At 40.8% G+C, this 27,199-nt stretch overlaps 1 protein-coding gene and 1 pseudogene across 3 annotated transcripts; both read left to right on the plus strand.

Annotated features, from left to right (window-relative positions):
• Positions 1–9,987, plus strand: part of LOC146554599 (unconventional myosin-VIIb-like) — a 15,312-nt pseudogene extending 5,325 nt beyond the window's left edge.
• A 4,065-nt stretch (positions 9,988–14,052) lies between these two features.
• LOC146554600 (serine/threonine-protein kinase tousled-like 1-B) lies at positions 14,053–26,970 on the plus strand. 3 transcript variants are annotated; one of them, XM_085253382.1, is made up of 22 exons: positions 14,053–14,529; positions 16,279–16,400; positions 17,034–17,102; positions 17,268–17,306; positions 17,424–17,499; positions 17,594–17,637; positions 17,724–17,807; positions 18,054–18,134; positions 18,261–18,353; positions 18,759–18,869; positions 19,454–19,590; positions 19,819–20,010; positions 20,194–20,260; positions 20,413–20,510; positions 20,875–20,956; positions 21,057–21,148; positions 21,244–21,333; positions 22,136–22,305; positions 22,435–22,570; positions 23,746–23,857; positions 23,951–24,058; positions 25,289–26,970. In XM_085253382.1, exons 1-22 carry the CDS (start codon positions 14,403–14,405, stop codon positions 25,436–25,438), a joined length of 2,280 nt encoding a protein of 759 aa, XP_085109508.1. In that variant the 5' UTR covers positions 14,053–14,402; the 3' UTR covers positions 25,439–26,970. The 3 variants fall into 3 exon arrangements, with proteins under 3 accessions (XP_085109508.1, XP_085109507.1, XP_085109509.1); XM_085253381.1 differs by having other exon boundaries at positions 14,054–14,529; positions 17,718–17,807; XM_085253383.1 differs by lacking the exon at positions 17,268–17,306 and having other exon boundaries at positions 14,055–14,529; positions 17,718–17,807.
• The last annotated feature ends 229 nt before the right edge of the window (positions 26,971–27,199 follow it).

The following is a 27,199-nucleotide window of genomic DNA, read 5'->3' on the forward strand; positions in this document are numbered from 1 at the left end:
AGGACAGCGCCAGCCACACGCACATACCCTACCGACTCAAGAAGTCTCTTCTGCATCACGACGATGAGGGTGACACACTGGTGAGAAGTCAGACGGGAACGAGTCACAGCCGTATCACTATTAACCCAAGAGATTTCTCTCCTCACAAACAGTTTCTCATTCCTCTCCTCACCTCCAGGCATGTCTGACTATATGGTGGATCATTTTGCGCTTCATGGGGGATATACCAGAACCCAAATCCTCAGATGCCATATCAGTGGCATCAAGCAACACGCCCCAGGCTCCACCCAGCAGGCAGGGCAGGAGGCTGAGCAACTTGGTGGGACTGGACCAGGTAAACTATTACATATATCTTATTATTACACTGAAAAAAAAAAAACAATCTAACTATTTAACCTCTAGTAATGATGTCATTCTCGGACAGAAAATACTGAGGAAGAACAAGAAAAAGTTTGACAGAAGAGCCTCTTCTATCCCCGAGGAGGTGATTATAATACTCTTCATTCTGTCTTTTTTTTCTGTCACTGGTTCATAACACAAACTCTGTGGCAATTGTTATTATTATCACTGTTATTTGTATTATTGTCATCGTAACCAGCCAGAAAACTTGACAGGAGAAGAGGATGTTATGATTGGAGAGGGTACCACGCTGCAAAGGCCACTTTCAGACTTGGAAAAAATTCACATCATCATCGGCTATGCTCTGTCAAAACACGGCATATGGTAAATGCTGCCTTACAAGTATTTTGAAGAATGAACAATATGATATATCTGTAAATAACTGTAGGTAAATGTGTGTAAGTAATTTTAAGTAGTGTGAAATTGTATGCTAATTTTGCAGAAAAACAATAATTTTCTCATCTTACTAGACGGGCTATAGTTTTTGGGCTGTGGGCCGTATTTACTTGGATGTGTGATGAAAGGTTTCTCCCACTGAAAACGAGTCAACTTTCTGGGATTTACACAGGCTGCCTAAAATTACTTAGACATCAATTAAAATTACATATGCAGTACTTAAATGTAAGTATTTGTAGATAAATATGATTACATTGTCATTTCGATTATAATAACTACAATTCCATTTAATTACAGGGAACTGTGGTTATGGGCTGTATTTTAAGATGTTACCTACTTTTTTCATTTTTTTGGTTCTCTCTCTGTGCAGGGATGAGATCTATTGTCAGATCTGTAAACAGCTGTTGAAAAACAATGACAGGAGGAATCGTATGCAAGGGTGGATTCTCCTCTCCATCTGTCTGGGGATTTTCCCTCCAACAGACCTCTTTAGGAAGGTCAGTCTACATGAAGTCATTTTATTAATCCTGCCTCAAACTTCATGTTAATCCTTGTCATGCCACTTTAGTTGAATTTAGCCGAGGTATTATCGTGTTGCTTACTGTGTCCTGTTCTGTGCTTCACAGTATTTAGAGAACTTTCTCCGCAGAGGGCCATATGACTACAGGGGGTATTGCATTGAGCGCCTGAAACGTATCGTAGCCAATGGACCAAGAAAAGAGTTGCCCTGCTGGATAGAGCTACAGGTAAAAAGCAGAAGGTGCTCCAATATGGTGCTGAGGTCACTGTTTATTTAGTTTTAACTTTTGGCCAGCAGCAGCAAAATTTGAATTGTGGTTGGAAACAACTGGTTTTTTTCTTCTTTCTTACCCTGCACTGAAAGGCTGCCAGGACCAGGAAACCCATTGATACGACTGTGGCAATACAGGATGGTCGAAATATTGAAATACAACTGAACTCGTCCTCCACATCTGAGGAAGTCTGCCAAGATGTGGCCAATGACATCGGTCTCAAAGACACCTACGGATTCTCCCTGTACATTAGGCTCTATGACAAGGTCAGTGAAAGCTTCTGATTCTACATCAAGGCTTGGGTACTCTGTATCTTCTGGCTGTAGGTTCAGACTAGTCCAGTGCAGAAAGAATTGCAGTTTGCCACACTCATTCAAACTCTGCTGACTTCTCGTCACCAGATGTGGTCTCTGGGGAACTCTGGGGCACACGTGCTAGATGCAATATCTCAGTGTGAGGAAGAGATGAGGAGGCAAGGCAGACTGGAGAAGGATACCCCATGGTCGCTGTCCCTCCGCAAGGAACTGTTCACACCCTGGCACGAAAGTAAACTAGATGAAGTCAGCACAGATCTTATCTACAGGCAGATCATCAAAGGAATCAAGGCAGGAGAGTACGTTGCTGATAAGGTAAGGCTTTTTCTTTTTTCCTGAAATATTACGGAAAACAGTGTGTAATAATAATAATAATACTAATACATTTTATTTACAGTCACCGCTCATGACACTCAGGCTATTAAGTTCCAAAATCGCAGTATGCACATCTACTTTTCTGGTGTATTTTCATCTTATGTACAAAATAAAGCACAAAAGGGGCACTAATTGTTGCTGGGCCAACGCTTAAAAGACCTTAAATATAAAAAAGCCTCCAAGGCACTCCCCTTTCAAAATAAAATAAAAATGCCTTCATTTTCATGGCAAGGTTTTGTAAAGGACTGCAGTCTCTTCCAGTGATAAGCTAGCTGCCTTATCACGTAAAACAGTTAAAGCCAGTAAAACTGCTGCAGTCTGAGAAGTAACTCATGAATAATTATTTTAATATCCTTCTTTAATCAGGATTTATATTGTAACAATAGAACAACTGACAAACCCACAGAAACCTCTCATTCAATCTTGCAGCTCCTGTAAGCCTTATAAGACATCTTAGCTTGGCTTTAGCTTAGCTAACGTTTAAGCAAATGGCAGACAGAAGAAGAAAGTGAACAACTAGCTTGGATACATGGTGGGATGTATGTAACGGCCAAAGAGTTGGAAAAATATAACGACTAGGAAAGTGAAAGCCGATGTTAATTTAAATGGAATAGCTGACTGCTTACATTGCTTTGTGGCTGTCAGACGCATAGACGGGCAACCATTTCCTACTAGCTTAGCCTGAAATTTGTAGATGTTTGTTCACGGCTAGTTTCTATTGCCTGTGTCTCACTAAAGAACAAGGAAGGATTTGGAAAACAAGAAAATCTATCAGTAAAGTTTTATTTATTTATTTTTTTCATCCATTGTGTTTTTAGAGTAAATGCAATAATTGTGATTCTTAAATGAACAAATTAAGAGTAAGAAACTAGATAACTGTAAATGTAAAATTTACTATACTGTGGTGCTAAACAGTATATCAGCAGGCATTTTGTAGTTTTCAAATATTTTGCAGCTCAAATAAGTTACTTAGTGAGGTCAACTATTTCTTATTTGTCCACTTTTTATTCTACTATAAATTTTATCATGATGTTCTCCAAACATTTTGTCAACTGTATCTAATAAAGTTGTACTTTATCTACTCAGGATGATGATTATATCCAGCTGGCAATAATGCACTATTACATCATGTTTGGCTCCGAGTATAGCGTTGAGAACGTCACCAAAGTGGTTAATGAGTGCATCACCACCCAGCTTATTGAAAGCAAGTCTAAAACAAGATGGACCCAGTTCATCAGCTCAGCACACAAAGAGGTAAATCAGTCTATTTTATGTATGGTCAGCATGGATTGTTTTAAAACATAACGCCTCATAAAGGCACCCTCACAATCGTCGTTACCTCATGTAGGGTCCTTATGTCAGTGGGAGGCAAAACTCGGATGAGGTAAAAGGAGAACTGGTGGACATCGCACGCAAGAAGTGGGCAATCCACTTTTCAAAGTTTTTTGAAGTCACAATGATGTCAGGTGAGTCTGCGCACAGCTTTTTTCACACAGAGGCTGGGATATACAATCCTTTTACAAGTGAATGTTGCCGTGTTACACATTTGTATTGCAAACTTTACTTCTGCTAACTAGCATTTATGAATTCCAATTCACTACTTAAAATCTGCAACACCATATCTGTCCACAGGACCACCTTTGCCCAAAAGCAGATTTATTGTGGCTATAAACTGGACTGGCATCTTCTTCATGGACGAGAGAAATAGGCAACTTCATGAAATTCCTTACATAGCAGTTAGGAAAGTCCAGGAGAAGAGGTACGGTCTCACATTTTTATGTCTGTGTGTATGTAAATTTGCTCTATTTACTTTCTTAAAAAGATTTTTAAATTGTGCCTTTAAAAGAATCTAATAAAACTGACACTGATGATTATGACCCATTTAGTGACAGTGCCCAGACCATTAGCTTGATCACGATCACAGGAGAGTATGTCCTGAAGTCTCCTGAAGCTGAGAAAATTGTAACACTGATAGAGAACAATGTGGAAGGGCTGAGACAGCGCTCAGTGTTTGCAACCGCTCAGCAGGACTCTAGCAAATCAGGTAAGAGTCTACAGCATGTTCAGTATCCATAAATACAGTCACGCACACCAAAACACTCACGTCTGTCTGTCTCTGTACGCTTCTGCAGATGACCCGCTGTTTCTGGTTTGTAAGCGAGGTGACCTCCTGCAAGTAGACAAAGAAAAAGTGCCCCTAATGAGAGCTGTTTCATCGCCACCAACAAGCGCACTGGCAGCTCTGGTGCAGTCTATAAGAAAATATTGCTGTTCCTGCCAACTCTTACCGAGCCGACTAGTGAAATGCTGGTAAAGTTGACTTTACCTTACATGTTGAGTAGTTATGACTAGTTTATCAGAGCTCAGGTATAGGCAAATCACTGATTTCATTTTTAATGGTGTTTTAATGGTAAAGACTTACTAAAGAACAGAAAATCTTTACAGACATGAAGATTTTTCATCGTGCGCTTCTAAGTCTATGCAGTGAGAGATGCACAAGTTCTGTTAGTTCACATCACATAACGCCCTCTTGTAGTTTATCTGGCAAATTGCTTCTGACCCTTCAGGAACAACTCAATCCAAAGCAGGATAAGAGGAGAGCTTCACTAGTTCTTAACCCGTTCAAGGAGAAGAAACAGTGGCCCCTGTCTCTTTGAAAGAGTTTGCCCTTGAGAATTTCAGGTAATACTGAGGCTCTTGTATTTTTAGCTAAACGCCACTTCTCAAAAATGTGGCATTCATGTTTGACTCTTCATTTGGCAAATCGAACAGCACTCGTGCAGACGATATTTAAGCTCTTTGTCCCTCGCAGATCTGTGAGTGGCGGTCGGCAAGGATACAAAGGAGGCAACAGAGAGAAACTGTGGGTCATTTCCAGAGAGCCTCTCAAGCAACCACTCCTGAAGGTGCTGGTCAACAACTCTGAGCTCAGCAACCTGGCCTGCAGTGCCTTCACTGATATCCTTTTAAAAAACACATGAACTGGTACCTGCATTTATGGATTGTTGAGATGTTTTCTTATGACTAAACCACAGTTTAACTAGCATCCATACTGTTGGTTCACATAGGCAGATATTTGAAAGTATGGTACCAAATTCTTCAGCAGTTTGTCTGTAATCTAAAGAGGAAAGAGCCATGTCTAATTTTAATGTCGTTTGAGTGAGTCCTTAACGTTAGCCTCTACCCATCCTGAAGTACATGGGCGACTACCCCATCAAACATGTCCGCAGTCCCGTAGAGTTGACCGACCAGATCTTTGGTCCAGCCACAAAGCATGAAGAACTGCGCGATGAAATTTACTGCCAGATCATGAGACAGATGACCGCCAACAGCAACAGGTTCTCCAGTGTGCTTCACTGTGTCGGAAAGACACCAAAACAATAATCACAAAAAATCCATTTCCATCATATCGTTTTCTCTTTCTTCCCCTCACTTCAGTTTGAGTATGGAGCGTGGGTGGCAGCTGATGTGGCTGTGTTCAGGCTTGTTCCCGCCCAGCTGGGATTTATTGAAACACACACAGTGCTTCCTGGAGTCGCGGCCCAGATACCCACTGGCTGCTCTTTGCCTGGAGAGGCTGCAGGAGATCTGCAGGTCAGCCTGGCGATACGAACACTATTTAGAAACAAAAATCCTGAGAAGATTAGAATTACTGATTATTTTGATACTTCAAAATGTGGTTGTCCGTATTTTAGAAATAGCATTGCTTTAAAACTGGTATTAAATTGTGATGAAAATCTAACTGACAGAATCTACTTTCTGGTAAATGCTGGCCCCCAAAATTACCACAATGCACACTTTAGAAACCACAAAAAAGTTTATCAGCTGAGTTTACTGAGTTTAATTTTTTTTTTTTAAAAAACATATCCACGGTATTGTAACTTAGTGATCTGAAATTCCACATAAATATATTTTTGTGTGTGTAACTTCATTTGTTTTGTATACTCAGTAAGAAGCCCAGGAATCTTCCTCCCCATTCGTAGAAGTGGACGCTATCCAACAGAACAGCCCTAAGATCTTCCAGAAAGTCCACTTCCCAGATGATACAACTGATGTAAGAACCTGCATTCAATCAATTTTTGGATTTAATGATAATTTTAAAAAATGCAATCATTTGCACAACTCATAAATCCCTATTTTATTCACAATAGAACATGAAATCATGTTGAATGTTTAAACTTGAAGGTTTACCCCTTTGACGCATAGTGGTCACTACAGTGGACAACTATCCAAATGCTGTTTTCTTGAGTTTGTGTCAGTGTTGATGATATACTTGCACATAAACCACTACATTGGACACTGATGTGTCCATACCCTGCCACCTACTGGTCGTTTAATATTACTATAGATGTATGATGTGTTTCATTGTAATTATTGTTATTTAACCCTTTCATGCATGAATTATGACAACCTTGATCATGATTTTTTCTTAAGCATTGTTATTCATCTTTTCAAGCCTAAAGATGAATAAAAAATCCTGATCGAGGTTGTCATAATTCTGCATGAAAGGGTTAAATTTTGCTATTTGATGAAATATATTCAGTCATTTTGATTTGGATCGAAGCAACATAGCTCAAAAAAATTGGCAAAGGCTAGAAAACCTAAAAAGAAACCTTTGCAGGAATATTATTGCACTGTCTAGGTTATGTGGCAATAGATCAATAACATGACTGGGTATAAAAAAGAACATCTTAGAGGGGCGGAGCTTCTCAGAAGTAAAGCTGAGAGGTTCACCATCTGCAAAACATTGCATTTGCAAATTGTGGGAAATTTTCAGCATATTATTCCTGAATGTAAAACTGGGAAGACCAAATATCCCATGTTCCAGATATGCTGCCTTCGTTTTCTTTGGGATAAAGCTCTCTTAAAATGGACTAAGGCAAACAAAAAAAAAGCCCGGATCTCTGATGCCACAGGGAATTGGCAGCTTGCATATCTGAAAAGAAACGACCAATGCAGGTTTCAGAGCAACATATGCTCCCATCCAGATGACGTGTCCGTCCAAGGAAGTCTGTGCATATTTCGGCAAGACAATGTAAAATTGCATACTGAAGCTTTTACAACAGGATTGCTTAGTAGTAGAGGAGTCCAGGTGCTGAACTACCTGATGTCCAGACCTTTTACAAATTAAAAACATTTGGCTCATCAATGCTGTGACACATTTAACATAGTGTCACAGGTTTCTTGGCATTGGAGTTGTATTAACCATAAGAGAGAGATTAAGAATCAGTTTTGCCATTAAATGTCGATTTAATGTTATCATGATTTCTTGTCCTTGCTGTGGCGCAGATAGTCGAGGTGACATCAACAACCACAATTGGAGACATGTGCATCAGCATCGCCTCTCAGCTCATTCTGTACTCACCTGAAGGATACGGCCTGTACCTGAAAACACTAACCAAGGTGGTGTTGCCTAACACTGTCAGTTCAGTGTTTTCGATCAGACATTAGCTTGCACAGTGATCTGATAGAAAAGACAAAAATGCTATGCACAATATCACAATACAGTCCATATGTAACAAATACATCTTTTTCCTTTATGTGACGAAGCTTTTTTGGTTTCAATTCTTAGACGGTGAGCATGGAGGAGGATAAATATTTCTTTGACAGTCTAAAGATAACCTCAGACGTCCCCAAAAAAAGAAAAAAGGGGAAAGAAGGTAATGGAGTAAACCAACTGCGGTCACTTTTTTTTTATGCATGTCTTTGCCTTGACAGATCTAATCAGTGTAAATCTCACTTTTTTTAGTCACTCAGACCAATTTACCTTCCTTGGTGCTCTTTAAGAGGAAGCTCTGGTTCAATGTGAACCCGGGGAAAGATGTGAAAGCAGATCTCACTTTCCATTTCCCACAGGTATCTATATTACAACCACTCTCTTTATTCACTGAGATTCTTTTCATGTTTAAGATGAATAATTGTCACGATATCTTACCTCGAATTTGCTTCTTTGCAGGAACGATCGAAGTACCTGCGGGGATACCACGACTGCACCAAAGAAGACATGATTACCCTGGGTGGGCTCCTATTCAGAGTCAAAGTAGAATCAGACATGTCACAGTTCGTCATGATCCCCAAAATGTTGAAGGACCTGGTTCCTGCTGACCAGCAAAAGATCATGTCCCCTGATGAATGGAAGAAGGTAAAGAACAAATTGTACAGAAGCACCCCCCAAATGGTCTATTTCATGTCTCAGAAGATGGGATTGGAGCTCCGGTGTAAGGCTATTTTATGCTTTATTGTTTTTCTTGCAGCACATCATCTCCTCATACAAGCAGCAGAGTGGCATCACAGTGGACGAAGCCAAAATCGACTTCCTAAAAATCATTTCAAGTTGGCCAACCTTTGGCTGTGCCTTCTTTGAAGTTAAAGTGAGTTAGCTGGAGTAAGTGACAGACACACTGGCCCGCAAGAATTTGAGGAAACTGATGTTACGTTGTTTCATTTGCAGCAAACATGTGAATCTAGCTACCCAGCTATACTTCTGATCGGCATCAATAAGCAAGGGGTTCGCTTAGTAGACCCAGAAACAAAGGTATGTTCAATAAAAAGCACAATATATTTATATTTTTACAGTAGCCTAAGGTCATTTGTGCTTATTTGCAAATAACATTGCATTACTTGAAACTCTTTTAGGACACAATGATAATGCACGAGTTCAGCCGCATCACAGAATATTTCAGCAAAGGCAACTCCTTCCAGATGACCATCGGCACCATGTTCAGGGGCATCACCTTTGTCTGTGAAACCCCAAATGTGAGTGACGGGCTTTGAATGTATTTTGATGCATGACAAAACACAGAATTTCCTTTAGAATGAATGCCAATAAATGTTAAGGAGAATAAAATATGATGTGAAAGATTTGCACAAAAAGAATCATTCTTTTCTTTTTCAGGCCCACACGATCGAAGACCTCCTCAGATCCTACGTCAGCATGTATGAAAAGGCAAGGCAGGCCCCCCTTAATCACAGGAAGAGCATATTTTCTTAAGGTTTCACTGGCAGAAGTATAGACTTAACCTTTGTGGATTATATGTACTCCTGCCCAATGTCTCTATAGGAATGTATTTGTATCCTTAAAAATACAAACTCATCAATTTGTACATTTAGATTTTAGCATTTACAATTCTTTCTAATGAACAAGCATTCAAACTGTAATATTTCCATTGTTATCGCCTTAAATGCAGTAAAATTCTGTTTTGTGAAGAAACGGTTGCATGTCCACGACTTCCTCTGACATTCATGTAACTGTCATGGCATTAAACTATGACGTCCAACTGTGTCCTATTCCTACAATGATTAACATTTAACAGTAAATTTTGCAATTCACAAAACACTGATTACATTTCCCTGCTGCTTCTTATGTCTTGCATTTTAAAACACAGCTTTTTTTAGCGCACATTCCCATCAGTTTCAAAATAAAACATTTTTAAAAACCCACTTTTCACCAAGAAATATGTGCACTTGCATTAAAACGCAGCTCCCTTTTCACAAACAGGAACCCTTGTGCATGGAAGTATTTTCCATTTTCATTAATACGTTTAGGATATGTGAAATTCATGTTAACAAACTGTTAATCTTCACATGCTTTGTAGTGTTTTATGCAACAAACCAGAACATTATAATAAGCCTGTGGCCTAAAATAGACCAGATTGTTGTTAAGGGAGGGAAAAAACTAACTGATAAACTATTCTTTACTGATCGAGACATTCAGTCCTTGCTAGTAGAGCAGGGCGATATGGCCAAAAATATTTATCACGATATATATTTGAAAATTTGCGATAACGATATAACCGACGATATAATTGATGCGAGACAAAATACAACTCCACAACATTACTAGTGCAAAAAGACAACCTTCCATTTATTTTCACTTAAACAAGAAGCTGGTTTTTATGTACATTAAAGCTTTATAAAAATGTAACAGTGCAAATGCAAATTCCTTGCTGAAAGTTTAACCAAAAGGCATTTCCAGTAGAAATGGGCTGACATATCCTGAGCATAACCATGTATAATATCCACTGAAGTTAAAAAGAGGTGCTTTGCAACATTAAACTGCAGTGTGCAGTACACATTTTTCGGACCATAAGGTGCACAGGATTATAAGGCACATTAAGCGAAACAAAGCAGTCAGATAAATCAAACTTTATTAAACTCATTCTTCTTGCTTCCTCCACTTCTGTACCATTGATTCATTAATGTTGAATTCTCTGGCAGCTGCTCTATTCCCATGTTGTTGCAGTATATTAATGACTAACCTCGTATTGTGGATGGATTATCTCAGTTGTTCTCCTGACTGAAGTTTGGTCCGTTTACAGCATCCTGCCATGCGATTGCATTTGTCTCTAACCATGAAGAACCTTCACATTAACTTTTATAAGTGGAAAAGTGTTAGTGTTTGTCCTCCAGCTTCACTGCTTATGTTATGCTAACATAGCTGTGTCGCTAGCGATCACGTAGCACATCATTATATACCAGCTAGCCCAACTTCAGTAACCCTACAAACGTCACTGCTGTTTAGTTTCCTGTCTTCATTTATGTTGGAAGTGATAGCAGAGCTGTACGTTTTATTTTTTTTCAGAAATCTCTCAGTCAGAACATGCTATATCATGCTTAGGTAACTAGCGAAACTAGCGAGCTAACTTCTAACTCCGTTAAATGTAATAACTTTTGTTTTCATGGATGCCTGGAAGTTAAACTTTATAGTTACACCTGGTAAAGCAGCAATGCTGATCGTTTTATTAAAGATGAAAGAATTTAGACAGTTTTTAACTCTAAGTGATGCTGCAGTGTTGTTTGACATGAAGCATACGGAGCTTAGGACCCAGATTACTCCCAGATTTAAGAGCATCTTAGTCCGACAAATACGACAATAACGATGGCCGCTTGCATGTTCTGCAAAAAAATGTGCTTTGCTGTGTATCTGACGGACAAACACCAAACCAGTTCCACATCACTGAAGTTGCACCATTTTTACAAACCAATTCTGGTTCATCTGTTTCACTCAACGACCGGCCATGTGCGTATGAAAACAAAGGCACTGCGCATGCGCGTTTTACTCCCATTCTATCGCGATATTTCATTTTCCTATCGTTGCCTAACATTATACCGGTATTATCGTGAACGGTATAATATGGCCCAGCCCTACTTGCTAGGTCTTAAAGTTAGGTCAGTATGGTTAGGTAATAATGACATATTATACTGTGTCATTATTATTACTATTATTATTTAACAAAAAGCTAAATGCAGAAGCAGTGCATGAAAAACTATGACAGCCTGTGATTCAGTAACTTGTATAACAACACTACCAATAACTTAATAACCCAAAGTAATCGTATTCCATATTATTTTATCAGTTTTTCACATCACTGAAGAGGAACTTTGCTTCACTCTTTTTTTAAAGCATTACTTCAGCTCAGTAAAGTTTTCAAGCAGTCATTTATGCACACCTCAGAGTCCCGCCACAACATTTCAATCAGGCTGAGGTCTGCACTTCGACTGGGCCATTGCTACACCTTAATTCTTTTCTTTCTTCGGTGGTTCTGTGGTAGATTTGCTGCTATACTTGGGATCATTGTCCTGCTGCGTGACCCAGTTTTGGCTAAGCTTTAGATGTCGGACATAAGGCCACACATCTGACTCTAGAATACTTTGGTATACAGATGAGCTCATGATGTAAAGCCCAAATCATCACCCCTCCTCCACCGTGCATCACAGTTGGTATGAGGTGTTTTCTACAGAGGTGCCAGCACTTTCTGAGGAATCAAGTACATTTTATTAGCAGCACTTAGCTGCTACTTACCCTCTTAATTCCTATAAAAGCAGTAAGGGTGTGCTTAGTGTTTCCACACACTGCATTTTGGCTTATTTAATGTTAAATAAATAATAACTCATTATAATAATGTTGTGTGATGTTGTTCATTTGAGATTGTATTATAGAGTAAACTTTATTCATATGATTCTACTATTACTTTTTTACTATTTCTAATGTCTCTTGAATCTGTAGTTAAACTAATCATTTTAGTCCATGAGGTATGGTCATCTTCATACAATGCGAGATTTGAAAGTTTTTCCCTTTTCTGAAGGATTCTTGATTGTCTTGTAAATATTCTGATGAGCATATTTGTTACTACTTTTAGCCTTATTGAGTAGTCGCCTACAGTATGCTACATAACTGCAGATGCATATATTTACTAATACTATATTTCAATATTTTCAATACATAGGTACATTAATTTTTATTCCAAGTCTACCTGCTTTTTTATTACTGGATTGATTCATATATCATAAAATGATATAAGGAAAGAAGGATGTTGGCATGGACTGCATCCTAAATTGTCTTACTTTTATCTGGACTTTGAACGTGTATCAAGGTATTTTAAATGTTTCTTTATTTTCTTATAATTGATCGAGTTTTTCTATGCTTGAAAATAATTGAAATACTTTAAACAGAAAATTGTTTGTTTTATATTTTTTTATTTTTAACAGTTGGACTGTTGGATGCCAGAGCTGTTATAAAAAGTCATACCTTTGCAACTGTGCGGCTACTTCTTTTCCGCTTCACTTCCTCTGCTTTGTCAAACTTTTCTTATTTTCTGAAAGGCCATTATTGTTGCAGGCCTTAGCTGTGTGCAGTATAGGCAAGCCGGAGGCAGTTTGTAAAATGTCAGCCAACACTCCCGGTTTTCCATCAGGCATTTGATGCTCCTGGAATGTCGTGGCTGCTTCTTGAATATCAGCTTGCCGTCAGCCCTTTCCTCATAACACAACTCCAGTTTCATACCTGGAATTACATCATAACGGCTGAGTGACTCTGTGTGTGTGTGTGTGTACATACATAGTGTAGCGTAATGTAGTACACTGCTTATACAACCTCCTGATTGCCTGTCAAGACGATTGCTCTGTTACCATGGAAACCATGTGACAAAAAAAAAATCAGGTTACCATGGGCAGGTGCATATGAGGTGCAGTATGATCATTTGTGGCTCCGTCTGTTGCCTGATGCAATATGACTGCAAGGGGAAGCTGGGTTTGACAGACACAAAATCCGTTTTGCGGTGTGTTTACTATCACTTTGAATGTTTATCTGAACCCGTAAGATTAAAAACACTAAAAATATTAGGGATTAGGAAGCTTCCCCGCACAGTCGTTGACTCCCAGCTGCACATGTCGAGGTTACATAAATGTATTAGACAGGAATCCGAGGGAGATGGAGGCCAGACAGTTAAATGTTAGAGAGTTTTGTGTGTGTGTGCTGCCTTACAACACAGCAAAGGCATTTTGATGCACTGCACCAATTTTGGAACAAAAGACCTTATAGCCCAGACCACATCACTATCCTCCCACCACCTGCACCCCCCCATACCTTCCTTCCCTCCTCCTCCCCGCAACTTTTAGTTCAAGGCTGAAACAACAGTATATCAAGACCACAGCCCTGCCTACTGTAACACATTTACTCAGTCATCACACAGACCCACACGCTCACTCCCTGCTGCCTAATTAAACTGGCACACTGTACGTACTACTTACAGTAGTGCGCATATCTACGAACATAAAGTCAGTTTGTATGACTATGTGTGTACATAAAGCCTACTGCGCGTTTATCTTTCCCTTCCTTCTATCTAAGCAGACACGAACTTTCGGCCATTTTTTTTTGGGTGCTTGTTGTTTTCACCAAAACAAGGAGCTGTTCTCAGGTCGACGCTGAGCAGCGCCTTCCGGTGAACCTCGGGCTACTTTGGAGGAGGGTAAAATGATCCCAGATCAGTGTCTGTTTCGGTGTCACGCCATCCCCCCACCGCGCAGCTAGGCGCGCGCGAGCCTCGCGATAGCCTCGCCTACCAGAATCAAAGCTCCGCTCGCGAACTGGATGCTGACAGGCGCGCGTGCGGTCATCATGCAAAGGTTACGTTGGATCGGTTTCAACGAGTCTCGAAAGAAGCCGCTCCTCCGCAGGACCCGCACGGAGCACAAAATGCGAGACGTCTAGCGACTCCGACAGCCACGGAGTTACTCACGTTTACCGGCCCGTTTGGCGACGGCAGGTGTCAAGAACCATGAACGCGAGTTCGGGATTTCCGCGAACGGCAGTGTGTACGCTGGCTCCTCACGGCGGTAAAGTGGCTTCATGAGTGTCCAAAGTAACAGTGGAAGTGGTGGTGGAAGTTTGGAGGCGACGCCATCTTGGTCGCAGCTCTCCTCGTCCCCAACGATTTCTCAACCACAAATAACGGCGACCGCAAAGAGCAAGGAAGGTACACCAGCTCACCCAAGTGCACGACCCGCTCGCATTCTCCCCAAAGTGCGTTCTTTCCCCCCCGAGAAGTGGATTATTTTGGCCGTGTCGAGCTAGCGTTTGTTCAAGTAAAAAAAAATGGATGTCAAGTTCAGTGATGCCGTGAATTGGAAGCCAAATGTCAGCTGTCAGTTCAGTTGATGGCCAGTCTAAGTAGCAACGGGCTATCGTGTTTGCACAAAGGCAGTGCTAGCTTGTTGTTTCGTTTTGTTTCGCTGTCATGTTTCGTGATCTCTTGTCACTCGATCGCCGTCGATCCGAAAACAGTGTTTTTGTAGCAGTTTGTAACATCCTGTCAACAGCTTCTAGTGGAATATTAAACAACGCAGCTATGCATGCATCCATTAATGCGCTGTAATGCATGACCCCGCTACTTTGAACTGCCAAACAGGCCGTGGGTTGCACTTTTTTAAACCAGTTTGGGCGCATTTGTTGTTCCACGTCTTTTGCTATGTTGTTGACGTGATGTTATTTACTTGTGACTCGGAGTTGCTGGATGTATGTGACAAAACTGGGCAAATATCAGCAATCGTTTAGACTCTTCCAGCTAAGGCCATTAGTTATAGGGCAGAGGAAAATTACTGAGACAGCGACGATGTTACGAAGTTAGTCCGAATATGCGTATCAAAATATGCGTAATAGGTACCATACCGATATAGGATACGTGTTCAAGACTATTTTTTTTATTAAAATATTTTTTTTACGCAAGACCAATAACAATAATGTCCAAATAGACAAAATAATTCTCCCAACACGAAGGTCTAGCTTTATAGATCACTTAACCCAAATGTTGTCTGTCCTAAAATAACCCTACACACTATTGATATTTTGTTGTGCTCCCAGTTTGACTGCACAAAGGGTTTCATAATGTCCATTATGCCTTTTAAGGCTTGCCCCTGTGCCAGAAGCTGTGTAAAGATGACAGCCAGGAAATGTCCAATAAGGAAACAAACACTTGCAGCATACAGCAGGGAGTATGAAGACCAGCCTTCCTCTCACTTGGGAAACTGGTTGTTCTAGGCCCAGTCTGACTGAGCGTGTGTGAGATATGTGTGTGTATATGTATATATATATATATATATATATACACTCAACAGGGTGAGGAGAACTGATGCACACGTGTAGCATTTCAATTAGACACACTGCTGCCATCTGCTTCTTTTTTGAGTGATGTAGCAACTTGTTATTTTTCCTCCATCTGCAAATGTTCAGAAGTACTGAAATCCTGAAATGTTAAACTGCTTGAGGACAGTGCAATGAGGATGTGTGACAGGCTAACTTTTAAAGAAACAATACTGTAGATGGGCCAGCTGACAATTTTTGTGTTGGCAGACTCAAGCCAGCGCGGTCTGTTCTCGTCCCATTTCTCTAGGTGTAAAATGACCTCCATGCTTTCTGTTTGTACTTACAGTGTCACTCAACTGCTGTAATTTCCAGCATATATATTGCAAACACGTCTTTTGAAGGGCTGCCTCCTTCCCAGTCGAATGAAATGCATTTTTCTATTTTTATTCTCCTTCTAATTTTTCCTCATCCCATCCCTGATACTGTCGGCTTATGTATTTTCCTGCGCTCGTTTTTATTCCTTTTGGGTATTTTTATTCTTTTTTTTTTTTCACAGCAGTGTGTTCTGCTCTAATTCTGTATAGCACGATTATGGGTGATAATATAAGCGTCTCACTGTATTGTGCTTTTGTCGTCATTCCAGGCCCAATGGAGGAGCTGCACAGCCTGGACCCCAGGAGACAGGAGCTGCTGGAGGCCAGGTTTACAGGAGCTGTCAGCGGCAACACGGGAGGCAGCACTGGGAGCATGAGCGGCGGTGCTAAGGTAACACAGTACAGAAGAAGAGATAAATAAATAAAGCCTCCATTTTCATATGTCTCGCTCAAAAACAGTTAGCTAGTGCACAAAAACTTCTTCAGAAAATTTCCCTTTGTGTGTCTTTGTTTCTTGACTCGTTACAGAGCTGTAAATGCCTTTGTTTTTCCCTACTGTAGGAGCTACATGAGAAATTAGCTTGAGTGTGTAAGGGGAAAAAAACTGCCAATCCAATCTAGTTGACAATTGATACTTGCTAGCTGTAGAAAACATGCTTTACGGAAGTTAAAGCAGCAATGGCTAACTCCCACCATGATCAGAAGTTGCCAAAAAGCGCTACGTCACAATCCCAGAAGTAAAAATCAAACACGTGTTCCTGCTAGTGGAAAAGCAGGCAAAAAAGTTCCTGTTTTCCTAAAAAGGAGGTCATAGTTCCTGGAAATGTTCATGATTTGGAAGAGATCCAAGTGACACACCTTAGGACTGCAGAGACTAGATTCCTGTCAGATGAGCCAGCCGCGTCGCCTGCCTTCAGCTTTTGTTTTACTGCTGTTTACGTTTAGTGATCATTATAGAACTTGAATAGCTGACTTGTGCTGACTGTTCTCTTGTTCTCTGTGTTTGAATTCTTGCTCTGAATAGGGTCTGGCTAATGAATCCTCTAACCACAGCTATGGAAGTCTGGGATCATCTAGTGACAAAGAGTCAGAGGTGAAACTCACATACAGTCAGAGCATATTACACCACTTAATAAAGAGATGCACAGTAATATGTGCTTATAAGCATAGCCATATTGTCAGTGTTTTCCTTGCACTGCCCACTCTTTCTTTTCTGCCTCTCCTGCTACCTCCACCTCTCCCTCTTTTCTCTTTCTAGAACTCTGATTTGAAAAGAGGGAGCTCTCCTGCCTACTCAGTATGTACTCTTCCTTCCTGCTGCTCTTTCCTGCTGAACACCACCACAAGATCCTGCCTTGTTAGATAAAACACAGGGGATTCATGCTTTTCTTTTTTGTTTCATATCTATTTACAGACTCCGGAGAAGAAGCACTCTGAGTCGTCCAGAGGGAGAAAAAGGAAAGCTGATACCTATTCAGAGAGTAGTCAAGGTATGGTGGATGTCTGCGTTAAAGCAGCATGATTCGGGGGGGGGGTTATTGATGGCTGACATTGAATTTGAACTGTTTTGTTCTGTTTTTGCAGGAAAGACCTCGACACGTGGGCCCAAGATCAGTGACTATTTTGATGTGAGTATTACAAAAACTGCTCTTTCTTCTTATCATTTCGAACCTCTTTCTTAAGTCTTAAGTTTATCCTCTGTTCAAAGTTCCAGGGTGGAAATGGTTCCAGTCCAGTCAGAGGTCTCCCATCAGTTCGCCGCTCTCCGCAGAACTCACACTCTGCCCCAGGCTCCATCGTGAGTATTTGAGGGATGAACTGGGGCTTCACCAAAGTCGAGTGTCAGCCAAATAAGGATTATTTAGCACTGTGAATTCTCCAAAGCTACTCTAGTACACTTTAAGAAAACAATATGATAAGCAAATAAGCATGTGTCCTCTAAAAGTCTTGCTCAGGGATCAGACTTACTCGATCGATTATTGGCATTGTGTACAAGTAAACGTCTGTAAATTTAATATTTATAACAAAACTTTTGTGTGCGTAGATCCGGCAGAATAGCTCCTCACCTACTAGTCTGTGCTTTGGAGAGCACAATCTCAAAGCTTCCTCAAGCAAATGTGTCCAGGTAAGAATTACACACTGACATGATGAGGCTTTTTTCCTTTTCCTTCTTCTTCTTCTGCTTCTTTTTAAATTTTTATTCAGGCAGTTGTCGTCTCTTACTGGTGTCTGTTTATTTGGCTTTTTTTAGACTGAACTGACGGGCCTAAAACTCGCTGCCCTGGAGAGCAACAAAAGTTTGGACCTGGAAAAGAAAGAAGGGCGAATAGATGACCTGCTCAGGGTGAGTTAGATCTCCGTGTTGATCAGCAGTTGATGAAGGATGGACGGCTGTTCAGATCGCATGGGGCTGTAGTCTCCATATCAGTCAGTTGGCCAGTATGCTTTAATCTTCAGGGTTACTTTCAAAGGAGAGGAAGTGCCTTTAGTGCCTGGCTCTGACTTGTAAAACATTTATGTTGACTGAGTGTTTACATGAAGATGGATCCAAACTAAACTTGTTGGTCTGGCTGGCTAGCATCATTTTAAATAATCTAGACCATATGTCAAGGTTTTTGTTGCCATGTCCAGTTGATTGATTGGCAAGTAGGCATGATTGTAGTGGACCAAGATTTTCAAAATCACACTAGGTTTATATTACATGTAAACAGTCTTTCATTGTGTTCCTCTTTGTTTTGTTTTTTAACAGGCTAACTGTGACCTGCGACGGCAGATTGATGAACAGCAAAAACTCCTGGAGAAATACAAGGAGAGACTCAACAAGTGCATCACCATGAGCAAGAAGCTGCTCATAGAAAAGGTGTGTTTTCATACACATACATACATTTGGCTAAAAAACAACATGCTACATTTAAAGCTGATCGTTTCTCTTTAACATGTGAAAGAGGAGATGATGCAGGAGTGTGTTACCATGTATTAGCTAATGTTTACTGAGTAAACGTGAAGCTTATTGTTTGCAAAGGTGACGACATTAAAGAAAAATACATTTCTTAGTCCAGTGTTCTCTGGTGTTTTAGCTTTGCTGTGGTTGTACAGCTGCTGAGAGAAAGAAAAGCGTGTTTCGGTTGGTAGGTTTTTGAACATCTTCACCAGCCACTTGTTCTCATTTGGATTCCACTGAGATAAATGTAGTATCACAGTGGTGGAAGGACTTGGTGTTTAAACAACCTCTCTTAGTTCAGAGTTGTGTTGTTTCATAATAATTAAACGTTGCTTTTAGTCTGCATGGTAATTGATCAGGGTTCATCACTGGAATATTTTGCTAGAGTCCTTAGCTTGAATTGAAAACCGTATCAAGCCTCAGCTAAGATACTTCAACAACAGAGCCATTGTTCTAACTGTGTGCCTGCCTGTTTTTGTTGTGTTTTTTGTTTTTGCCCACAGAGCACTCAGGAGAAGCAGTCATGTCGCGAGAAGAGCATGCAGGATCGCCTCCGTCTCGGCCACTTCACCACCGTCAGACACGGAGCATCCTACACAGAGCAGTGGACTGACGGATACGCATTCCAGAACCTGATCAAGTGATGTGTTGTTTTTTGTTTTGTTTTTAAATCAAACACAGTCAACTATTATTTATAGTTGACTGTGTTTGGATTCTTTGTGGAAAAAAACCCATTTTTTTCACAAGTGATTTTTCTGTGCAAGCTTCACTTCACAGCCAAGAATATAAACAGCGATGAGTTGTCTATATCCAGCCTTAGTGTTTGCCGTATGATCCATTTCTTGTTTGTGCCTTTCTTTCTACACAGGCAGCAGGAGGGCATCAACCAGCAGAGAGAGGACATAGAGCGCCAAAGGAAGCTGCTGGCAAAGAGGAAGCCTCCAAACCCTGCAGCTCCCTCCCTCTCTGTGGCCTCCGCATCTGAGCCCAAGCAGCGCAAAACGAAGGTGGTTAACGGCAACGATTCTGACCCCTTCCTGAAACCCTCCTTGCCCCAGCTGTGAGTACAATGAAATAAGTATATGCTGTCTGTGAGAATGATACTAAACTTCTCTTCATTGTTTTCTATGGGTAGTTTTAACTTTCACTTTTGAATATTTATTTTTTTAAAGTTACTGAAAGCCGTGGTTAGCAGTGGTGTCATTTGGAATTAGGAAAATTCGATTTCTATGTGTTTTGGCAGACTGACCCTCGCTGAGTACCACGAGCAGGAGGAAATCTTTAAGCTCCGCCTTGGACATCTGAAGAAGGTGAGTGTTAAAAAAAAAGGAAAAAAAGCATCAGCTAATAAACCAACTGTTTGTGAAAACATTGTTAAAATTCTGCTAAAAGCAGAATTTGACCATAACTATGAGTGAAACGCTTTTAAACTGTAAAATGTTTGAATTTCATGGTTGTCCAGGAGGAGGCAGAGATCCAAGCAGAGCTGGAGCGGTTGGAGAGGGTGAGGAACCTTCATATCAGAGAGCTGAAGAGGATAAACAACGAGGACAGCTCAGCGTAAGTGTACTCGGCAACCCCGCTGAAGGATCTTGTTTACTGACAGTTAAGACGTGACTGTGGATGAGCGTTAGTATTATTTTCCACAGTGGTCATTTAGTAGAGCCGATGTATGAAAACAAAATTAATGTGTAATAAAATCATCAAGTGGTCACATAATGAATATAAATCACAAAGAAGTTGGTGATTGCCTTGAGCAGCTGTGTACTCATTAGGTTAATTCCTCATTCATTGGCACCGAAACTTGCTGTATCACAAGGCAGATGATATAATAGAAACTTCACACATCCTGAATGTATGAATGGTTAGTATTTTTTTATGCTGTGTTAATTTTTTTTGCTCACTAAGCATCTTTCTCACTCAGATTTAAAGACCATCCCACCCTGAATGAGAGGTACCTTCTGTTGCACCTGCTGGGCAGGGGCGGCTTCAGTGAAGTCTATAAGGTATTGTCTTTGTGGAAGGACTGCGCTTTTCCTGTTTTCTCTTTGGGCGTATGTATGTTTACAGACAAAATGTCTGAGTGTGCTTTCCTTTCACGTGCAGGCCTTTGACCTGTTTGAGCAGCGCTATGCTGCTGTTAAAATCCACCAGCTCAACAAGAACTGGAGAGAGGAGAAAAAGGAGAACTACCACAAGTAGGTCTCATCCACAGACACAAAATAATTGAGGTCCACAAAGACAACATGTTTCCCTATTTACACATGCTGTTTTGACACATTTTCCCTTCTAGGCATGCATGCAGGGAGTACCGGATACACAAGCAGCTGGACCATCCCAGAATAGTCAAACTGTATGACTATTTTTCCCTGGATACTGACACGTGAGTGACCTGTGACATCTGCCAGCTGCTGCCCTGCTGGGTTCACATATCCTCAGGATGCGCCTCTCTTAGCACTGTGTTAAAAACTTTTTTTTCTATTGGCTGTAAACCAGCATGGTGCACACTAGTTAGTGTTGAAGCTTCTCAAAGACCAAACCCAGTAAATATTCAAATAATGCATGAATTGTTTGTGTTGTGCCTCGAGGCTCCAGTTCAGGGTGGTATCAGATTAGAAAATCACAGTGGAATGTATGATTCAGTGTTAACGTGCTCTGACAATGGATGTTATTTTTTGAAGGTTTAACTTCTGTCTGTGGGTGTTAACTCAGCACATGAGCTGTAGTCACCCAGACTCGGAGGGTGCTTAAAGGAAGTGGCAGCCAGTCTCACATACCTAAATGAGGGCATTATATGTTTGTCCAGAAAGACAGTTTAAATATTTCTGAGGTTACTCTTGCTCATATTGTACCGACTTTGCAAAGTGTTCCTTGGATAACTAAGCAGCTCGCTTACATGGCTGGAAACTGAGATCGGTCTCATTAAATAGCACAAAGTCCTGACCCTGACCTCTGACCTACATATGGGGGAAGGAAATATCTCTTCTTAGCCTCTAGGCTTTCCATCTCCTGAGAGAAAGGTATACTGGTTAATCAGTGTATCTAGCTACTTAAGGATCACTAAACTGATGACAAGCTGAAGTTGCAAAGACTGTTCTCGTCTTGTTTGTTCATCGGGTTTTTTTGTTGTTGTTTTTTTTGTTTGTTTTCCTCTGTATGTAACCATGTGCATGTGTCTTTGTTAGGTTCTGCACGGTGTTAGAGTTCTGTGAAGGAAATGACCTGGACTTCTACCTGAAACAAAACAAGCTAATGTCAGAGAAAGAGGCACGCTCCATTGTCATGCAAATTGTCAGCGCGTTGCGCTACCTCAATGAAATCAAACCCCCCATCATCCACTACGACCTGAAACCTGGTTAGTCTCCTGTTTGACATGAAATCAAAGTCAATTGTTGTTCCTCTAACGATTTTTAGTGTTTCACTGTTAAAGCAGGATATCTGATTGTTAAACACTTACTGAATCTCCTGCGTTTGTGGCAATTAGGTAACATCTTGCTGGTGGATGGTACAGCATGTGGAGAAATCAAAATCACAGACTTTGGCCTGTCCAAGATAATGGACGATGACAACTATGGTGTTGACGGCATGGATCTCACATCACAGGGAGCGGGCACCTACTGGTAACACACACACACACACACACACACACACACACACACACACACACACACTAATACTCTTCCCAGACTGATAGACAGGTTAAACCCATGATTGCAGATTACCTGAAAGAGACAGCGCACTAAATCTGTGGGCGTATGTCGTGTATAAATTGTGTCTCTGCGCTACTAATAAGCTGTACGGTGAATTGTGACTGAAATATGGTAGGTATAGAGTCAAGTATGGATCTGCACAGGTTACAGTCCTGAACTTACACATGAGAAGAACAATAACAAAGATGTCACATGCAGCATGCTATCGCATAGAAGGAAACAGTGGAGGGCTAAAAGTGCCGAAATAATTATTCACAGATGTATTTATTTATGTAAATGTGTCAGAAATGAATTTCAATTGAAAGTAAGGAAATAAATAGATCATAAATAAATTTATCAATAATTATTGAAAATATTTGTTTATTATCTAAAAACATTGAAGTATTTCACTGTAATTATTTCCTGATTCGTGTGCTGCAGTGCAGCATGAAATCGTTTAAACTGTCGCTACAGCTCGTCAACGTCTGATTGGTTACCTTGCATATGTCTCAAATAATGGACTGATGGGAGTGGTGATGTGGACCATCAGGTATCCCAGAATGCATTGCGAAAGCCAGCTATTAACTGACCGAATGATCAAAATGCATCGTACCCACCCACTAAGGAAAGCCTGCTCCAGGCACACAATTTTCAAAACCCCTGTTGACCCTCACCACTCAGTGAATGGTTATATAATTATCCTATGTTCTAACTGACTAGTGATGTCTTATTGATTTTACTGTTTTGTCTTCCTGAGCAAATTGGTTTGGTCGAGATTAATGAGACAAATTGAAAATTCATTTTAGCACTTTTAGTCCTCTGTAAGTCAGAGCGTATAGTTTTATTTATAAATAAATTTGCAGCACAAAAAAAATGCACAAAGCCCCAAATTTTGGCCTCTTGTCGAACAGCTGGTGCTCTGTATGCAAGTGTGTAGTTGTGGTATGTCTGCGTGTGTAGATTGTGCCAGGAGAGATCACACCTCTACCGACCTGCCCGCGTATGGAAGCAGCTCAATTCAGTTTTTTAAAGATAATGTCATATAGTTCTAATCTGATAGCCGATGTCCTTTTTTTAAAAATCTGTTTGCTTAATCTTGTATTTAGGTACCTTCCTCCAGAGTGCTTTGTGGTGGGGAAGGAACCACCTAAGATCTCCAACAAGGTGGATGTCTGGTCTGTGGGAGTGATCTTCTTCCAGTGCCTCTATGGACGCAAGGTGCCGCATCGTAACACCATGCACCACAACATCCAATGTCAGATGAAGTGACATGAACATTTTGAATTTGAATCTTGTGTTTTGTTTTTACAGCCGTTTGGTCACAATCAGTCACAGCAGGACATCCTCCAGGAAAACACCATCCTCAAAGCCACAGAGGTCCAGTTCCCAGCGAAACCACAGGCCAGCACAGAGGCAAAGGTAACGCACACACAGACACGTTTACAGACACACGAGGGCATTTACGTCACCTTTATTGATACAGCTGCTATAAAATGGATGCTGCTTGCGCTTAGTTTTACTCCTGTTGCTCGATATCTCAAATTGCACGAACATTATGTTCATAGTGATGCAATATTTCAACATTAATGCAATAAAGCTGAAACTCGGGACTGAAAAGTAGCCTGTAAATGGCATCTCCTAATGACCTTTAACCACATAGCATCTTAATGGTGAGTTAATAGAGGGCGCTGTGGATAAAATCTTCTATATTTTACACCCATCTAAAAGGAATATCCATAGATTTAATAACCATGCTGGGACGTCTGTTTTGGGCGCAGGTAATTCAATACCTGACAAATGGATCTGCTGTTTGACAGTAATGCAAAATCCTGTAAAACCCAAAGTGACATGAAACAGTCCATCAGTAAATAATCACATCTGGCGAAATTTAGAGATATTAAATTGAGGCAAACCTTGTGTAGTTGAAGAGATAAACTTCTATATTATTTTAACACAAATGTAATGACCTATTTGTCTGTGGTGTGAAAGAAATCAGAAAAGTTCACTGGTTTTAGTTTCTCACATTTCAAGATGATTTTTTCTTTTTTTAAGCGTAAGCAGGGTGAGACTTGTGTTGCAGTTTTGGCTACAGCTGCACACTAATGTGTTAATAATTAACAGAGATTTAGTTTGGCAGTCCAGCGACACGTTGACACATGTTCGTTCATCTGAGTCAGCTGCAACCAGTAGTTTCCTATTCCTCGACTTTAGTTGGGTGGGACAGCCAGACACACATGATTCATTTTAGTATTTCTTTAGCTAGCTGCTAGCTACGCCCCTTCCTTTATCACGTCTTGTTTCCTACCCTGATATCATTCAGCTGTTTCTCCAGAGAGGATCTCGTCCTACACTAGACTCCGACTACAAATTTCAGAGCTGAAGTAGCTGACAGTAGTCTGTGTTCTGGCCTGAAAATTTGCTGCAAGCTGGAGTGACACTCAAATGAGAGCCTATAGCTGGTGGAGAAATGTTAAAAGCAGAATAAGAATACCCAGCCACCCGCAGTTCACCTGTGAGAGACTTACTGGAGAAGCAGCTGATAATATTGCCTTTTCATAAATAGGATCTAAATTAGTGGCAAACAGTAACAAAAGGTAGAGTAGCATATGTCTCCTATCATTTTAATTTGTGCTCTTTTGTGCTCTGCAGGCGTTTATCCGCCGCTGTCTGGCCTATCGCAAGGAGGATAGGTACGACGTTCACCAGCTGTGCTCGGACACCTACCTCCTCCCTCACATGAGACGCTCAAACTCCTCCGGCTCTCTGCAGCCCTCCGCCTCATCTCTTCCCACCTACTGACTAACATTCTGATGGGACCGTCTGGCCAGTCTTGAGGCAGGAATGTTCATCGATTAGTAGATGTGGATCTTTGTTTTTTCTTTTTCTCCACCTGAGCTGTTGCTAAAATGGATACATTAGCAACAGAACAGGAGAAAAGATGGAAAAATGAGAGGAAGTAAAGGCTGATCATGCTCTTGAACTCAATTACGTGAGAGAGGAGACGGAGCATAAAGCGAAGGAATAGATGGGGAGAAGAGCGGAAAGCAGACGACGACGATGAATCTAGAGGATTTGTTTAAGGAATTAACTCCTTAAAAGACATTAAATGACCTGCTCCCTTCTCGTAGCTCTATATACATCTACATGTAGACACACGCACGTAATAAAACACCTCATGAGGTGGCTAAAACTCACGTCAACATAACGCTGCAGTTACAGTCTCGATGCTAATGAGGGCGCTGACCAGCAGGGGTCAGAAGATGGGGGTTAACGGACACGCAGAGGAGGCACCGGTGTTTGAGGCGACCTGCAATTCATTTTAATGAGACGCCCGAATGACTTTACCTGTAGCCTCCTATCTGCACCCCACAGGGATTAACTTAAAAAGTGATCTGAGACGAGGACTCTGAAGTGACCACGTAACCTTTATCAGACTTGATGTTTAAAAACAAAAAAAAAAAGGAAAAAAATTACATATTTCTGGATTCAGTTTGCGTTTCCAATCCAGATTACCTTCATCTGGTCTCCTAGCTGGCTTTTAGCACTGCAATGTGGGCTTTATTCCCGCTTCATCAAATTTCACTTCCATTTACTTTTTTTTTTTTTTTATCCTCCTTTTTGTTGCTTTACAACATAATTGAGGTCTACAGGAAGTGGATCTGTGAATCTGTCTTAATCGTTTTTTGTTCAGGTAAAAAAATCCGTCATGTTGTACCCCCCACCCGCCCGCCAGCTCTCCTGAAGAAGAGGGGGCGGGGGGCTGGATCAGCTGTTGCTGTCATCAGGACGCAGAATTGGTTGTAGATTTCGCGTGCAGGAGACGTCAATCATTAGCAGATCAATAATATTGAGGCTTTTCCTTGCTACCACTTAGCTCCATTTAATTTGTATCTCCTCCTGAAAGCTGTTCTCAGTTTGCTGCTATAAGTGTCGCTTTTAGTTTGTAACACGTCTGTGAATGATTTTCACCTCGCATATGTGCATACTTGAACTGTGTTAAGAGGATTTTTTTGTTTGTTCTTATAAAATAAGACGCCCGCTGTGCTGTTCAAGGGAATGCAACACATTCTTCTGCCACCAACATTCAGCCTCTGTGTTTTTGTTTTTTTTGGTCTATTTCCCACCCACAAAACTTTTTTTGATTATTTTGATGTAAAAGTCCGACAGACCTATAGAGCAAAGGCCCAGTGCGCTGTGTAGTGAGAAATGTTCATGCCAGCAGAAGTGTGCACGCTCCAGGTTGGCTGCGGTTGCAGCAAGATTTACTGCGGCTAGAGTTTGAGTGGATATATCCAAATGTTGTCATTGTCTAAATAAAACACTTACCTGTATGGTTTTGTGCCTTTTAAGCCCTCACAAATGTAGGCAACGTGGATCCCGGATTGGTAAGAATTTTATGTGCCGCAAGTGATAAGGGGATTGATAAAAAATAATGCTTTAATTTAAACATTTATCCTGAATTGATTGTTGAAATGTTAGCTGTCATATGGGTAAAAAACAAACAGAGAAACTCAACATCAATTCAGAAACATTACAAGAGCATTAAAGTGCAGGAGAGGA

This window comes from Mchenga conophoros, linkage group LG18 (assembly GCF_057382185.1).
Source record: "Mchenga conophoros isolate Kocher_MC1m ecotype Shallow Benthic linkage group LG18, M_conophoros_male_GT1.1, whole genome shotgun sequence".
Taxonomy (NCBI): domain Eukaryota; kingdom Metazoa; phylum Chordata; class Actinopteri; order Cichliformes; family Cichlidae; genus Mchenga; species Mchenga conophoros.

Coding starts and splice junctions, on each gene's coding strand:
- LOC146554600 (XM_085253381.1), top strand. CDS start 14,403: ATGAGTGTCCAAAGTAACAGTGGAAGTGGTGGTGGAAGTTTGGAGGCG. Junction 22,571..23,745: donor CAGGGAGCGGGCACCTACTG/GTAACACACACA, acceptor TCTTGTATTTAG/GTACCTTCCTCCAGAGTGCT. Junction 23,858..23,950: donor AGTGCCTCTATGGACGCAAG/GTGCCGCATCGT, acceptor TTGTTTTTACAG/CCGTTTGGTCACAATCAGTC.